The 17,884-nt window shown below is 49.2% G+C and overlaps 1 protein-coding gene across 1 annotated transcript in view; it reads right to left on the reverse strand.

Moving 5' to 3' along the window:
• TRAPPC9 (trafficking protein particle complex subunit 9) overlaps positions 1-17,884 on the reverse strand; it is an 806,634-nt gene that overhangs the window by 758,547 nt on the left and 30,203 nt on the right. The window contains exons 8-9 of the mRNA XM_040355009.1: positions 15,409-15,625; positions 6,290-6,433 (exon numbers count right to left, since the gene is read on the reverse strand). Of these exons, the coding sequence (XP_040210943.1) occupies positions 6,290-6,433; positions 15,409-15,625 (361 nt within the window). The remainder of the gene's footprint in view (positions 1-6,289; positions 6,434-15,408; positions 15,626-17,884) is intronic.

A 17,884-nucleotide genomic window follows, 5' to 3' on the forward strand; every position in this document is an offset into this window, starting at 1 on the left:
CCGGGTATGGGCTGCGGGAGCGGGCGTTCCTTCTTGATTGACAGTCTTCCGAGAGGCTTCCGACGGTCGCATCCATCGCGTCACGATTTTCCGAAAGAAGCCGAACGTCGGTGCGCAGGCGCAGTATAGAGCCGCACCGACGTTCGGCTTCTTTCGGCTACGAGTGACGCGATGGATGCGACCGTCGGAAGCCTCTCGGAAGGCTGTCAATCAAGAAGGAACGCCCGCTCCCGAAGACCCATACCCGGAAGCGACGGAAGAAGATGCAGCTCGAAAACGGGTAAGTACGGATCATATTTTAAAATAAATAGCCGATTCCCCTAGTAAAAACGAGCAGGAAGCTAAGGGGAGAAAAAATTTTTTTTTACAAATGGGTGAACTCCCGCTTTAAGGACCTGGCCCCTTTTTTTGCGATTCTGCACTGCATCGCTTTAAAACTGACAATTGCGCGGTCGTGCGACGTGGCTCCCGAACAAAATTGGCGTCCTTTTTTTCCCCACAAATAAAGCTTTCTTTTGGTGGTATTTGATCACCTCTGCGGTTTTTATTATTTGCGCTATAAACAAAAATAGAGCGACAATTTTGAAAAAAAAAATAATGGGGTCGATTCAGGTACTGCTGCGCACTTCTTACGGAGGCGCAGCGTTACGTTTTTATGCTACACCTCCGTAAATTACATGCGCTACGCTTGATTCAGGAAGCAGTAGCTCCGTAATTTGCGGAGGCGCTCCGTAAAAATGGCCGGCGTAAGCGCGCGTAATTTAAATGATCCCGTAGGGGGCGTGGATCATTTAAATTAGTGCGCATGCTCCGTCGGGAAACGTGCATTGCGGCAAATGACGTCGCAAGGACGTCATTTGCTTTAACGTGAACGTAAATGGCGTCCAGCGCCATTCACGATTCACTTACGCAGACAACGTAATTTTCAAACATCGCAACGCGGGAACGACGGGTATACTTAGCATGGGCAGCCTTACGCAGAAACCGACGAACGCAAACGACGTAAAATGCGTACGCAGGGCGCGCGTAGGGTTGTGAATCGGCGTGAGTATGCAATTTGCATACTATACGCTGACCACTACGGGAACGCCACCTAGCGGCCTCCGTAAGAATGCAGCCTACGATACGACGGCAAAGGAGCCTTATGCCAGTCATATCTTAGGCTGCAGTCGGCGTAACAAGCTTTCTGAATACAGAAAAGTCGTTACGCCGGCGCAACTAAGCAATTGCGCTGCGTAACTATGGTTACGCAGACGCAATTGCTTACTGAATCTACCCCAATATTTTTTTTAACTTTTTGCTATAATAAATATCCCCAAAAAATATATAAAACAAAAATAGTTTTCCTCAGTTTAGGCCGATACGAATTCTTATACTTATTTTTGGTAGAAAAAAAATTGCAATAAGCGTTTACTGGTTTGCGCAAAAGTTATAGCGTTTACAAAATAGGGGATAGTTTTATGGCATTTTTATTAATATTTTTTTTTTTTTACTAGTAATGGCGGCGATCAGCGTTTTTTTTTTCGTGACTGCGACATTATGGCGGACACATCGGACACCTTTGACACATTTTTGTCATTTTCACAGCGAAAAGTGCTATAAAAATGCACTGTTACTGTGAGGCCTCGTACACACGACCGGACATGTCCGCTGAAACTGGTCCGCGGACCAGTTTCAGGGGGCAGATCCGATCGTGTGTACAGGCTAGCGGACAGATTTCCAGCGGACAAATGTTTCTTAGCATGCTAAGGAACATGTCCACTGGAAAGCTGTCCGGCGGACATGTCCGCTGGTTAGTACACCTAACCAGCGGACAGATATCTCCCGCATGCGTCGAATGGATTCGACGCATGCGTGGAAGTATTTTACTTCCTGGTTTGGTGACGTGGCGGCGTCAACGCCACCGCCACGTCACCGCACTGTCTGTCCTCGGGGATTTCGGTTTGATGGTGTGTACAGCCATCAGACCGAAATCTCCGAGCGGACATGTCCGATGAAAACGGTCCGCCGGACCGTTTTCATCGGACTGTCCGCTCGTCTGTACGAGGCCTGAAAATGACAATGGCAGTGAATGGGTTAACCACTAGGGGGCGCTAAGGGGTTCAGTGTGCCCTAAGGGAGCGATTCTTACTGTAGGGGGGCGTGGCTGTAGGTGTGACGTCACTGATCGTCGTTCCCTATAACAAGGAACAGACGATCACTGACACTGCCACAGAGAAGAACGGGCAAGGTTTGTTTACACTCACCTCTCCCTGTTCTTCTGCTTATGTGACCCGATCACGGGACACCGACGGCGTTCGGGTGCGGTCACGGAGCTTCGGACCGCGACGCGCACGCGCGACCCACTGCTGGGCTCTTAAAGGCGACGCACAACTTTTACTGTAAAAAAAAAAAAGGCGACGCACAGGTACGTGCCTGTGCCCATCCTGCCGACGTATTTCGGCGTTAGGCGGTCCTTAACCACTTCCCGACCGCCGCATGTATATGTACGTCCACAGAATGGCACGTACAGGCATATGGGCGTATATGTACGTCCTTGCCTTTCCGCGGGTCGGGGGTCCGATCGGGATCCCCCCGCGCGACATGCAGCGGTCGGATTCCCGCAGGGAGCGATCCGGGACGACGGCTTCCCCGTGCTTCACTGTGGCGCTGCATCGATCGAGTGATCCCTTTTATAGGGAGACTCGATCGATGATGTCAGTCCTACAGCCACACCCCCCTACAGTTGTAAACACACACTAGGTGAACCCTAACTCCTACAGCGCCCCCTGTGGTTAACTCCCAAACTGCAACTGTCATTTCACAATAAACAATGCAATTTAAATGCATTTTTTGCTGTGAAAATGACTATGGTCCCAAAAATTTGTCAAAATTGTCCGAAGTGTCCGCCATAATGTCGCAGTCACGAAAAAAAATCGCTGATCGCCGCCACTAGTTGTAAAAAAAAAATAATAATAAAACTATCCCCTATTTTGTAAACGCTATAAATTTTGCGCAAACCAATCGATAAACGCTTATTGCGATTTTTTTACCAAAAATAGGTAGAAGAATACGTATCGGCCTAAACTGAGGGGGAAAAAAATGTTATATATGTTTTTGGGGGATATTTATTACAGCAAAAAGTAAAAAATATTGATTTTTTTTTAAAAATTGTCGCTCTATTTTTGTTTATAGCGCAAAAAATTAAAAACCGCAGAGGTGATCAAATACCACCAAAAGAAAGCTCTATTTGTGGGGAAAAAAAGGACGCCAATTTTGTTTGGGAGCCACGTCGCACGACCACGCAATTGTCTGTTAAAGCGACGCAGTGCCGAATTGTAAAAACGCCTTTGGGCATTTAGCAGCATATTGGTCCGGGGCTTAAGTGGTTAAATGAAGATCAACATACAAACTTACAAAGGAAGGGACTTTGCGAGGTCCTGCTTATTACCTAGCACCCTTTATCCCCAAATAAAAGATACATTGTACTGGGTGTATTTCTAAAAAAAAATAAAAAATCAGAGCAGTTTGCCCTGGAAACTGCATATACATTAGTTCTGTGCAAATGAATGTTAGTAGCCTATTGTCTCTCCAGGTCCAACTTTACTCATTCATACAGACTAAAATCAATCAGGAAAATACTGCATTATGGCCACTAGATGGAGCTGATGATAATTGAAAATAAATATTTATATTTCCTATGATCATTGTGTTGCAGTCACAAACTAGCCATTGCACACAATATTATTTCAACTCACAGTGAACTCTGCCAAATTCAACAATTGGCGCTGTGGAGAAGCTCACCTATAAAGTGGGCATAGATCAGGGGGTAGGCATTGTAATTACTCCAGCTGTGGTGAAACTACAAGTCCCATCATGCCTTTTGAGAGACATGCTGGTGTTTTGTCAGATATGGCGACCCGTCAGAATTGGTAAACGGAAGTGAGGTTCCATCACCGCCATCTTGCTACACCCCATACTCCTCCACAGTATGGATAGAGTGGGAATGGAGAAAGTGGACATCTTGTTACACCCACCAGAGATTTGCATTTTACACTTTTTTTTTTTTTAAACAGAAAACTGAGCTTATATAGTGAAATACATAGCTAGATTCACGTAGGGTTACGCCGGCGTATCAGTAGATACGCCGTCGTAACTCTGAATCTACGCCGTCGTAAATTTAAGCTTATTCTGGAAACCAGATACGCTTAAATTAGGCTAAGATACGAGCGGCGTAAGTCTCCTACGCCGTCGTATCTTAGGGTGCATATTTACGCTGGCCGCTAGGTAGCGCTTCCGTTGAGTTCGGCGTAGAATATGCAAATGACTAGATACGCCGATTCACGAACGTCTGTGCGCCCGTCGCAGTAACGATACGCTGTTTCCGTAAGAGGTACGCCGGCGTAAATATAAAGCTGCCCCCTAGGTGGCCTAGCCAATGTTAAGTATGGCCGTCGTTCCCGCATCGAAATTTGAAAACTTGACGTCGTTTGCGCAAGTTGTCCGTCGCAACTCTGAATCTGCGCCGTCGTAACTTTAAGCGTATTCTGGAAACCAGATACACTTAAATTAGGCTAAGATACGAGCGGCGTAAGTCTCCTACGCCGTTGTATCTTAGGGTGCATATTTACGCTGGCCGCTAGGTGGCGCTTCCGTTGAGTTTGGCGTAGAATATGTAAATGACTAGATACGCCGATTCACGAACGCCTGTGCGCCCGTCGCAGTAACGATACGCCGTTTCCGTAAGAGGTACGCCGGCGTAAAGATAAAGCTGCCCCCTAGGTGGCGTAGCCAATGTTAAGTATGGTCGTCGTTCCCGCGTCAAAATTTGAAAACTTGACGTCGTTTGCGCAAGTCGTCCGTGAATGGGGCTGGACGTAATTTACGTTCACGTCGAAACCAATACGTCCTTGCGGCGTACTTTGGAGCAATGCACACTGGGATATGTACACGGACGGCGCATGCGCCGTTCGTAAAAAAAACGTCAATCACGTCGGGTCACCAATCATTTACATAAAACACGCCCCCCCTCAACCTCATTTGAATTAGGCGCACTTACGCCGGCCCCATTTACGCTACGCCGCCGTAACTTAGGAGGCAAGTGCTTTGTGAATACAGCACTTGCCTCTCTGACTTAAGGCGGCGTAGCGTAAATACGGTACGCTGCGCCGCCTGAAAAATGCGCCCATCTACCTGAATCCAGCTAACAGTATTTAGCAGTGGCAAACCTGCTGATCTCAGAGGTTTGCTGATCTGACAGAACACCACTGCTTTTATAATTCAACATGTAAACAGTCTGATGGACTTCCAAATATTCTTTATCACCATATAAGCTCAGTTTCCTGTTAACAATGGCCCGGATTCAAAGAGAATTGCGCTTTTTTTGCCCGGCGCTATAGCACGCAATTTAAATGATCCCGTAGGGGGCGGGAATCATTTAAATTAGGCGCGCTCCCGCGCCGAGCGTAGAGCGCATGCTCCGTCGGGAAGCTTTCCCGACGTGCATTGCGGCAAATGACGTCGCAAGGACGTCATTTGCTTCAGAGTGAACGTGAATGGCGTCCAGCGCCATTCACGAATCACTTACGCAAACGACGTAACGTTCAAATATCGCGACGCGGGAACGACGGGTATCCTTTAGCATTGGCTGCCCCTACTATTAGAAGGGGCAGCCTTACGCTAAACACGCCGTACGGAAACGACGTAACTTGCGTACGCAGGGTTCGCGCAACATTGTGAATCGGTGTTAGTATGCAATTTGCATACTATACACTGAGCACAATGGGAGCGCCCCCTAGCGGGCATCGCAAGAATGCAGCCTAAAATCTGCGTGGCATAAGAGCCTTATGCCACGCAGATTTTAGGCTGCAGTCGGCGTTACGATGTTACTGAATCAGGAGCATTCGTAACGGCGGAGCAAGTAAGCAATTGCGCTGTGTAACCTATGGTTACACAGGCGCAATTGCTACTTGAATCTGGGCCAATAACTGTAACATGCAAAACTCCGGTGGGTGTAACAAGATGTCCGCTTGCCCCCTTCTCACTTCTATCCTTACTGTGGAGGAGTGCGGGGTGTAGCAAGATGGCGGCGATGGAACGTCACTGCCATTACCAATTCTGCCGGGTCGCCTAATCTGACGGAACACCTGTGGCTTTTAGTCTTACAATGCCTCATGGGACTTGTAGTCCCACAACAGCTGGGCAGCCAAGGTTGTCTATACCGGATATAGAAATTACAAACAAAAAAATTAAAGGGCTGCACACAAAAGACTGAAAAGGTAGCATGTGTGTATACAGATAAGTGTCCTACCTTGGTCAGACAGGAAGTCCAGCATGGTCTGCAGGAGGAAGGAGAGATGGCGGACACACAAGGTGGGGTTCCCCATCCTTCGGGAAGCGTAGACGAGCTCGTGGAGTAAACGCATCTGTACAGCGGCCCATCCTCTGTGTGCACCTGGAGTGAGAGAGTAACAGACATTGAAATACTCTGCTCTGCTGGAGGACTCTGCTCCCTCCTCTATCCAACTCTCCTCTCTGAAATACTCTGCTCTTCTGGAGGACTCTGCTCCCTCCTCTATCCAACTCTCCTCTCTGAAATACTCTGCTGGAGGACTCTGCTCCCTCCTTTATCCAACTCTCCTCTCTGAAATACTCTGCTCTTCTGGAGGACTCTGCTCCCTCCTTTATCCAACTCTCCTCTCTGAAATACTCTGCTCTGCTGGAGGACTCTGCTCCCGCCTCTATCCAACTCTCCTCTCTGAAATACTCTGCTCTGTTGGAGGACTCTGCTCCCTCCTCTATCCAACTCTCCTCTCTGAAATACTCTGCTCTGCTGGAGGACTCTGCTCCCTCCTCTATCCAACACTCCTCTCCTGAAATACTCTGCTCTGCTGGAGGACTCTGCTTCTTCCTCTATCCAACTCTCCTCTCTGAAATACTCTGCTCTGCTGGATGACTCTGCTCCCTCCTCTTTCCAACTCTCCTCTCTGAAATACTCTGCTCTGCTGGAGGACTCTGCTCCCTCCTCTATCCAACTCTCCTCTCTGAAATACTCTGCTCTGCTGGAGGACTCTGCTCCCTCCTCTATCCAACTCTCCTCTCTGAAATACTCTGCTCTTCTGGAGGACTCTGCTCCCTCCTCTATCCAACTCTCCTCTCTGAAATACTCTGCTCTGCTGGAGGACTCTGCTCCCTCCTCTATCCAACTCTCCTCTCTGAAATACTCTGCTCTGCCTCTGCTGGAGGAAACCTTTACAACCACTTGCTTTTGACATAACAAGTATATACAAGACCCGACGGGCAACACACAAAAATAAACTATTTACCGTATTTATCGGCGTATACCGCGCACTTTTTTGCCCTGAAAATCAGTGCAAAATCGTGGGTGCGCGGTATATGCCGATACCCGCGCCGAGTTTTGAATACTGCGCCGACATATACCGAGCGCAGTACACTCGGGTATAGTCGGGCAGTCTCGGCACCTTCCGCGCTCACGTCCTGGACGTACAGGACGTCAGCGCGTGTAGCCGAGCATTGCCGACAATACACGAGTGTATTGCGCTCTGTATATGTCGGCAATGTTGCGGGGTGTCAGACTAACACCCTGCAACAACGATCGCCGCGATGCGCGCCCCCGGTGGCGCGCAGCGGCTCAGAATCCTGAGGACGTCCAGTCAGGATTCTATAACCACTTTGCCGCCGTCAATCTGTCATTGGCGGGCGGCAAGTGGTTAAATTAGGCTAAGATACGAGCGGCGTAAGTCTCCTACGCCGTCGTATCTTAGGGTGCAATTCTCCCGCTGGCCGCTAGGTGGCGCTTCCGTTGAGTTCGGCGTAGAATATGTAAATGACTAGATACGCCGATTCACGAACGTACCTGCACCCGGCGCATTTTTTTTACGTCGTTTACGTATGGCTTTTTCCGGCATAAAGTTATTCCAACAAATAGCTGGCCTAGCCAATGTTAAGTATGGCCGTCGTTCCCGCGTCGAAATTTGAAAATTTTACGTCGTTTGCGTAAGTCGTCCGTGAATGGGGCTGGACGCAATTTACGTTCACGTCGAAACCAATACGTCCTTGCGGCGTACTTTGGAGCAATGCACACTGGGATATGTACACGGACGGCGCATGGGCTGTTCGTAAAAAAACGCCAACCACGTCGGGTCACCAAACATTAACATAAAACACGCCCCCCCATCCTCATTTGAATTAGGCGCGCTTTCGCCGGCCCCATTTACGCTACGCTGCCGTAAGTTAGGAGGCAAGTGCTTTGTGAATACAGAACTTGCCTCTCTGACTTAAAGAGGACACCGGACCCGTCGAAGAGGACACCGGACCCGCCGAAGAGGACACCGGACCCGTCGAAGAGGACACCGGACCCGTCGAAGAGGACACCGGACCCGCCGCAGAAGGACACCGGACCTGCCGAAGAGGACACCGGACCCGTCGAAGAGGACACCGGACCCGCCGCAGAAGGACACCGGATCCGCCGAAGAGGACACCGGACCCGCTGCAGAAGGACACCGGACCCGCCGAAGAGGACACCGGACCCGTCGAAGAGGACACCGGACCCGCCGCAGAAGGACACCCGAAGCCGCAGAAAGACACCCGAAGCCGCAGAAGGACGCCGGACCCGCCGAAGAGGACACCCGAAGCCGCAGACGAACGCCGGACCCGACGAGGCCGCCGATGGACGCCGCGCAAGACACCAAAACTGTAAGTACAAAAAAACTTTTTTTCCATGGGATTCGGGTCAACTTTGGGGGTGCGCGGTATACGCGGGAGCGCGTTATACCGCGATAAATACGGTACATTTCTTCAGCCTTTACAACCACTATAAGAATCAATATTAATTTCAATTACCGTTATTCTACATTCTATTCTTCAAAATGTTTCTTCTCCAGATGGATCCAAAAAGAAAAAAAGAATAGCCCACGCATACGCTGGCTCAGTTCCACCAGGCTGAACATCTTAATAAGTTTTATCATCACCCAGCACCGTTACCCCAATAATCCGGAATTATTTTTCTCCGGTGGCGCGCTCCGCCGTTCCGCGCTCGTATTAGGAACAGTCACAGAAGAGGAGGATTCGCATCCTCCGTTTTGTTTTGGTTCTTAAACAGATTATGGCTGTGCAGCCATCGCCGAGAGCTCTGCTACTGGCGGGCGCAAAGGAAATTAATAAACAACGCTTTCCAAAAAGCTTTTATACTTCAGCAACTTATGAGTGTAAAAAAAAAAAAAAGGAAGAGGTCTGCAAATAAATAGCCAGATTCAGGTACGTTTACGCCGGCGTATCAGTAGATACGCCGTCGTAACTCTGAATCTACGCCGGCGTTAATTTAAGCCTATTCTGGAAACCAGATACGCTTAACCACTTCCATACCGGGCACTTACGCCCCTTCCCGCCCAAGCCAATTTTCAGCTTTTAGCGCTGTCGCACTTTGAATGGCAATTGCGCGGTCATGCTACACTGTACCCAAACAAAATTGGCATCCTTTTTTCCCCACAAATTGAGCTTTCTTTTGGTGGTATTTGATCACCTCTGCGTTTTTTTTTTTTTTGCACAACAACTAAAAAAAGACTGAAAATTTTGAAAAAAAAATACGTTTTTATTTTTTTCTGTTTATTTTTTTGTAAATAAGTACGTTTTCTCTTTCAATTACGGGCACTGATATGGCGGCACTGATGGGCACCGATGAGATGGCACTGACGGGCACAGATAGGTGGCACTGATTGGCGGCGCTGGTATGCGGCACTGATGGGCACACATAGGCGGCACTGATGGGCACACATAGGCGGCACGGATGGGCACACATAGGCGGCACGGATGGGCACACATAGGCGGCACGGATGGGCACTCATGGGCGGCACGGATGGGCACTCATGGGCGGCACGGATGGATACTTATGGGTGGCACAGATGGGCACTGATAGGTGGGCACTGGGCATGGATGGGCACTGTGGGGTGGCACTGATGGACACTGTGGGGTCGCACTGATTTACCCATGTGTGCCAATCAGTGCCCATTTGTGGGCACTGATTGGCACCTTTTTTTTTTTTTAATGCTTTTTTTTTTTGCCCCTTTTTTTTTTGCCCTTCCCTGGTCCAGGGTGGGCTTCCCTGGTGGTCCAGTGTGGCGATCCGAGAGGGGGCTGCGCTGATAAACAATCAGCACGAACCCCCCGTCAGGAGAGCCGCCGATCGGCTCTCCTCTACTCGCGTCTGTCAGACAGCATCAACGGCTCTTCCCGTTTACATCGTGATCAGCCGTGATTGGACACGGCTGATAATGTGGTAAAGAGTCTCCGTGAGAGACTTTTTACCGAGATCGGTGTTGCGGGGTGTCAGACTGACACCCTGCAACAACGATCGCCGCGATGCGCGCCCCCGGGGGCGCGCAGCGGCTCAGAATCCTGAGGACGTCATATGACGTCCAGTCAGGATTCTATAACCACTTTGCCGCCGTCAATCTGTCATTGGCGGGCGGCAAGTGGTTAAATTAGGCTAAGATACGAGCGGCGTAAGTCTCCTACGCCGTCGTATCTTAGGATGCAATTTTCCCGCTGGCCGCTAGGTGGCGCTTCCGTTGAGTTCGGCGTAGAATATGTAAATGACTAGATACGCCGATTCACGAACGTACGTGCATCCGGCGCATTTTTTTTACGTCATTTACGTATGGCTTTTTCCGGCGTAAAGTTATTCCAACAAATAGCTGGCCTAGTCAATGTTAAGTATGGCCGTCGTTCACCGCGTCGAAATTTGAAAATTTTACGTCGTTTGCGCAAGTCGTCCGTGAATGGGGCTGGACGTAATTTACGTTCACGTCGAAACCAATACGTCCTTGCGGCGTACTTTGGAGCAATGCACACTGGGATATGTACACGGACGGCGCATGCGCCGTTCGTAAAAAACGTCAATAACGTCGGGTCACCAAACATTAACATAAAACACGCCCCCCCATCCTCATTTGAATTAGGCACGCTTACGCCGGCCCCATTTACGCTACGCCGCCGTAAGTTAGGAGGCAAGTGCTTTGTGAATACAGAACTTGCCTCTCTGACTAAATACGATACGCTACGCCACCTTAAAGATACGCGCCCCTACCTGAATCTAGCTAAAAGACAACAAAAATGAATGAAAAGATAGGAACTAAACCCTCCGAAGTCAGATCGGAGGTGCCAGAAACATTTATGTTAAAGAGTAACTCTACTTTAATTTAAAGCGTAACTTCACTTTTGTTGAGAACAAAAACATTCCTCCTGGGTGATCTATGTACATTGCAAAAATTATAGAAAATGGCCGCCGGACTCCCTGGCCACAGCATAATGGCCGCAAACACGCGGCGCCCCCCTGTCCCCCCCCCCCCCCACAGCGCACCTCAGCGGGCACCTTGCCAAACACCCCACAGCGCTCAAGACATGGGGAAAGTCGAGTGGACCAGTACACCCGGGCGCAGCCCCGTCAGGACTCGGCGGGCCCCCCCGGCCAGGTAGGCCCCAGTCACAGAGCGGCCCATAGGGGAGGTATGGGACGGGGAGAGAGGATAGAGTAGAGACCCCCTAGTCGACCTCCCAGGGAATGCCCAGCTGCTCCATCATGCCAGAACAGGTGGAACCATACTTACCCCTCCTGTGGGGACTGCTGGACGCATTCCTGACAGACCCATCACCCGAGCGGTACGGGGTGGCTGTCGGCCACGGCACACTGTGACACGGACAGCAGCACCCCGGTCATATGTGTGCCCCTGGGCATATAGCTCCCAGCCCCCCCCTGTATCAGACGGAGTATGTCGTGGCCGACCCCGCGCGTCGCTAGGGCCTGCTCACGCTCGATGCCAGACTACCAGTATCTATATTATCCAGCCTGTCACCCAGCCCAGCTGTTGATATAAGATCCCAAGAATCAAAAATCCGAAAAAATTACAAAAATCCCCAGGACCAATGGTCCCCACCGGGAGCCACGTCCTTCTCCTACACTAGGCAGAAAAAAAACTGAGCTGCTGGATGCAGTGTGAGGGGTTAAAGCCAGTAGGATGCCCCCTGGGCGGTACTGTGCAGTTTTGCCGTTTTAACATGTTCTGCCCAGTCCTCTCCTGAAGGTGGCGATATAACCCTAAGAACAAGATTTAAGTTGCTGTGTCCATCAATGAACGAAAGAGAAATGACATTTTTGTTGCGGGGGATGTCTGAAATCTGATTTGTATCTTAAGCAGATTTCTGGGAAAACTGGTGAGCCAATCACAGAAGCAGGAAATTATGTTTCTGGGGAGTGGTCAGTACACTCTCTGTACAGAACAGCTCCAGGTAGCCATATTGCAATGTATTCTCAGAAAAATGACAATGGGCTGGATTCAAGAAGCAATTGCGCCTGTGTAACCATAGTTACACAGGCGCAATTGCTTACTTGCCCCGGCGTAACGAATGCTCCTGATTCAGGAACCTCGTTACGCCGACTGCAGCCTAAAATATGCGCGGCATAAGGCTCTTATGCCCGCATATCTTAGGCTGTATTCTTGCGATGGCCGCTAGGTGGCGTTCCCGTTGTGCTCAGCGTATAGTATGGAAATTGCATACTAACGCCGATTCACAACATTGCGCGAGCCCTGCGTACGCAGTTTACATCGTTTCCGTACGGCGTCTTTCGCGTAAGGCTGCCCCTGCTATTAGCAGGGGCAGCCAATGTTACGTATACCCATCGTTCCCGCGTCGCGAAATTTGAATTGTACGTAGTTTGCGTAAGTGATTTGTGAATGGCGCTGGACGCCATTCACGTTCACTTTGAAGCAAATGACGTCCTTGCGACGTCATTTGCCGCAATGCACGTCGAGAAAGTTTCCCGACGGAGCATGCGCTCTACGATCGCTGCAGGAACGCGCCTAATTTAAATGATTCCCGCCCCCTACGGGATCATTTAAATTGCGCGCGCTTACCCCGGGAAATTTTAAAGAGCGCACACGCAATTTACGGAGCTACTGCTCCGTGAATCGCGGGTAGCGCAGTAAATTTGCGGGGGCGCAAGGCAAAATCGTTGCCCTGCGCCTCCGTAAAAAAAAGCGCAATTCTACTTGAATCCAGCCCATTGACTGCAGATTGAAAAGGAAAGCGTCTTGCTATGGGGGCACTCAATGGGTGGGGGGGGGGGGGAACCAGGAGCACCGGAGTGGGACTCGAGAAGAGGAGGATCAGGGCTGCTCTGTGCAAAAAACCAATGCACAGAGAAGGTAAGTACACCATGGTTGTTTTTTTATTTTTCTTATTTAACCACTTGCCAACCAGCCGCCGTCATACAGCAGCAGGTCAGCTCGTTCCGGCGAATCGCCGTAGCTGTACGTTGGCTCCTTTAACAGCTAGAGCAGGCGCTCGGGGGAGCCGATGTGCGCGTTCGGCGGCCACGACATCCGCCGGCCACTCGCGATCGCTCCACAGAGAGCCAGAACGGGGATCTGTCAATGTAAACAAACAGACCCCCGTTCTGTCAGGGGAGTACAGAGCGATCATCTGTTCCTAGTGATTAGGAACAGCGATCTTTCTGTACTCCCAGTGAGCCCATCCCCCCACAGTCAAAAAGCATCCCCCAGGGAACCCCTTGATCGCCCCTAGTGTTAACCTTTACCCTGACAGTGACATTTATACAGTAATCAGTGCATTTTTATAGCTCTGATCGCTGTATAAATGTCACTGGTCCCAAAAAAAGTGTCAAAAGTGTCCGATTTGTCCACCGCAATGTTGCAGTCCCGTTAAAAATCGCTGATCACCGCCGTTACTAGTAAATAAAATAAAAAAGTATAATAAAAAGGCCATAAATCTACTTTTGTGCGAACCAATTAATATACACTTATTGCGTAAAAAAAACTAATAAAAATTGTTGGTCTTTTTTGTTTATAACACAAAAAATAAAAACTGCAGAGGTGATCAAATATCATCAAGAGAAAGCTCTATATGTGGGAAAAAAAAGGGCATCAATTTTGTTCGGGTACGGCTCCGCACGACCGCGCAATTGTCCATTAAAGCGACGCAGTGCCGTATCGCGAAAAATGGCCTGAACATTAAGGGAGGGAAATCTTCCGGGGCTGAAGTAGTTAAATTGGAGCCTCTAATATTATTTTTACCCCTTTCTGCACTGGCATCCTTTTAGTTGGGTCGTGGGATGGACTGCCCAGTCACAGTGACCACTGTGATTGGCTGACAAGGCGGGACGGGCTCCCAATCACTACTTAAAGAGGAGTTCCACTCAAAAATGGAACTTCCTCTTAACCCACTCCTCTCTCCCTTACATGCCACATTTGGCATGTAATTTTTTTTTGGGGGGGGGGGCTTCAGGACAAGGGGACTTCCTGTCCCACTTCCTCCTTCCGCCGAGGGGCTGCAAAGGCGATTAAGCTTAAGCCCCTCCCTGTAGGCAATCGCCTAGGACACTTCAGGTCCTAGGCGATCGCCTGTCGAATCAAACAGCGCAGGGCCGCGCGCGCATGCGCAGTGCCGCTCGCGAATGCGCAATGGGTGCCCTGCCGTGAAGCCGAAAGACGGCCGGGTGCCCACAGTGACAATGAAGACGCTGGCCGGGGAGGGGGGGAGAGGAGCGGACCCCCGGCCGGCGCGTCGCTGGAACGCTGGAGCAGGTAAGTGTCAGTTTATTAAAAGCCAGCAGCTACACTTTTTGTAGCTGCTGACTTTTAATAAACTTAAAAAATGGGTGGAAAACCCCTTTAAAGCGGAGGTCCGCCGATTTTTTTTTTTTTTTTAAGTCAGCAGCTACAAATACTGCAGCTGCTGACTTTTAAAATAAGGACACTTACCTGTCCAGGGCGCCCGCGATGTCGGCACCCGAAGCCGATCTGTCCCTCGGTTCTCAGGTGCTGCCGCCACCATCTTCAGTAAGGGAATCAGAGAGTGATGCCGCGTGGCTTCATTTCCTGGTTTTCTACTACGCATGCGCGACTCACGATGCGTGTACCCACTGGTTCTTGCTGTCTTCTGGGACCTGCGCGTCTCCCAGAAGACAGCGGGGGGGGGCGGAGAAGGTGCCGGAAGTGGCGTAGATACCCGTGGGTGGTTCGGGTATCTATGCCCGGAAGTGGGAGCAAATACCTTTATTAGACCGGTATCTGCTCCCCCCTCCCCCCTGAAAAATGCCAAATGCGACACCGGAAGGGGGGAGGAACCGGAAAAGCGGAAGTTCCATTTTTGGGTGGAACTCCGCTTTAAGACTGGAAGCTGCCTATGACAGCAAGGGAGCATGCAGCGGGGAGCGCTCTAAGCACAGAAACCTCAACTGTTAAAGCCCACCCTCTTTGATGCCACACATATACATTGCATGGCCAGCACAAGGTTACCAGGTAAAAGAGTAGAGTGCGGTTGGTGTACATTCCAGGTCCTTCCACGTTGTGACTCTCATTGTCTTATTCTGTTTATAGAAGAGACTCTTCTTACCTTTGCTGAAGTCTTTGGGGTCCAGGGACAAGCTGTATCCAGGCAAAGTCTCTAGTAGGAGTTTGTAGCAAGCTTTCCAGCCGGGCTCCGGGATGGTCGGGGCCACGCACTGCATGGCGGCCACCCTCTTGAAGAAAGCGGACTTGCGGTGAAAGCCGATGAGCTCGTACAATTCGGACAGAACGCTGTACCTCTGAATCTTCTCCTCTTCAGACAGCTGAGAAAAGAGAAAAAAAATTAGTTTTATCCATCCGCTATTGGGGAAGGTGAACTGAAACAAATCGGACCAATCAGCTTGTACTGTGCATTCATTTTACACATTCTACAGAAGCCAGGCCACCCGCAGCCAATACGCTCTGCTCTTCTACAGACACGCGGGGTGCCTTTTATTTCTTAATGGCACTTCCCTGCATTGCCGCTCACTGTGCCCATCTGCAGCCTCACTGTGCCCAATCTCCCGCTGTGTCATGCAGTCTAAGCTGTAGTTGGCGGTCATCCACTGTAACAAAGCCCCGCCTTCTCCTCGTCCGTGATAGACGGAACGAGGACCTAATACAGTAAAACCTTGGTTTGCGAGCATAATTCGTTCCAGAAACATGCTTGTAATCCAAAGCACTTGTATATCAAAGCATTTTTTTTACAGGGTATAAATGAGAAGAGAGGAGCCTCTAAGTGTAGCAATAAGTTGCTAAATGTTGTAGCTTCATTAAATGTAACCATATTGCTACATTTAGAGGCTCCTCTCTTCTCTACTCAGTTGTGACATGACACTAATCTTATATCAAGACATCGCTTGTATATCAAGGCAAAATGTATTAAAACATTTTGCTAGTCTTGCAAAACGCTCTCAAACCAAGTTACTCTCAAACCAAGGTTTTACTGTACAAGGGGCGAAGGTTCATCTTCCAACAGGACAACGATGCTAATCACACAGCCAAGATAACAAAGAAGCGGCTTCGGGACAACTCTGTGAATGTCCTTGAGTGGCCCAGGCCACTCAAGGGCATTGATATACAAGCGATGTCTTGATATAAGAGTAGCGTCATGTCACAACTGAGTACTTAAACCCAATTGAACATTTCTGGGGAGATCTGAAAATGGCCGAGCACCGACCCTCCCCATCCAACCTGATGGAGCTTGGAGAGGTTCTGCAAAGAAGAATGGGAGAAACTGCCCAAAAATAGATGTGCCAAGCTTGTAGCATCATACTCAGAAAGACTTGAGGCCGTAATTGGTGCCAAAGGAGCTTCAACAAAGTATTGAGCAAAGGCTATGATACTTGTGTACATGGGAGGAGCCTGTGAAACTCATGTACATGGGAGGAGCCCGTGATACTCATGTACATGGGAGGAGCCCGTGATACTCATGTACATGGGAGGAGCCCGTGATACTCTTGTACATGGGAGGAGCCCGTGATACTCTTGTACATGGGAGGAGCCCGTGATACTCTTGTACATGGGAGGAGCCCGTGATACTCTTGTACATGGGAGGAGCCCGTGATACTCTTGTACATGGGAGGAGCCCGTGATACTCTTGTACATGGGAGGAGCCCGTGATACTCATGTACATGGGAGGAGCCAGTGATACTCATGTACATGGGAGGAGCATGTGATACTCATGTACATGGGAGGAGCATGTGATACTCATGTACATGGGAGGAGCATGTGATACTCATGTACATGGGAGGAGCATGTGATACTCATGTACATGGGAGGAGCATGTGATACTCATGTACATGGGAGGAGCATGTGATACTCATGTACATGGGAGGAGCATGTGATACTCATGTACATGGGAGGAGCATGTGATACTCATGTACATGGGAGGAGCCTGTGATACTTATGTACATGGGAGGAGTCTGTGATATATATGTACATGGGAGGAGCCTGTGATACTTATGTACATGGGAGGAGCCGGTGATACTTATGTACATGGGAGGAGCATGTGATACTCATGTACATGGGAGTTTTTTTTCGCGTTTTTATTTTTAATAAATTTGCAAAGATTTCTAACAAACTTCTTTCACGTTGTCATTATGGGATATTGTTTGTAGAATTTTGAGGAAAATAATGAATTTAATCCATTTTGGAATAAGGCTGCAACATAGCAAAATGTGGAAAAAGTGAAGCGCACTGTACATCCAGTGTGTCTGCTCAGTTCAATACCTTAGAATCTTTAACAGATTAACCACTTAAGACCCGGACCAAAATGCAGGTAAAGGACCCGGCCAGTTTTTGCGATTCGGCACTGCGTCGCTTTAACTGACAATTGCGCGGTCGTGCGACGTGGCTCCCAAACAAAATTGGCGTCCTTATTTTCCCACAAATAGAGCTTTCTTTTGGTGGTATTTGATCACCTCTGCGGTTTTTATTTTTTATAAACAAAAATATAGCGACAATTTTGAAAAAAATGCAATATTTTTTTCTGTTTTGCTATAATAAATATCCCCCAAAAATATATATAAAAAAAAAAATTC

Source organism: Rana temporaria, chromosome 5 (genome assembly GCF_905171775.1).
Source record: "Rana temporaria chromosome 5, aRanTem1.1, whole genome shotgun sequence".
Taxonomy (NCBI): Eukaryota; Metazoa; Chordata; class Amphibia; order Anura; family Ranidae; genus Rana; species Rana temporaria.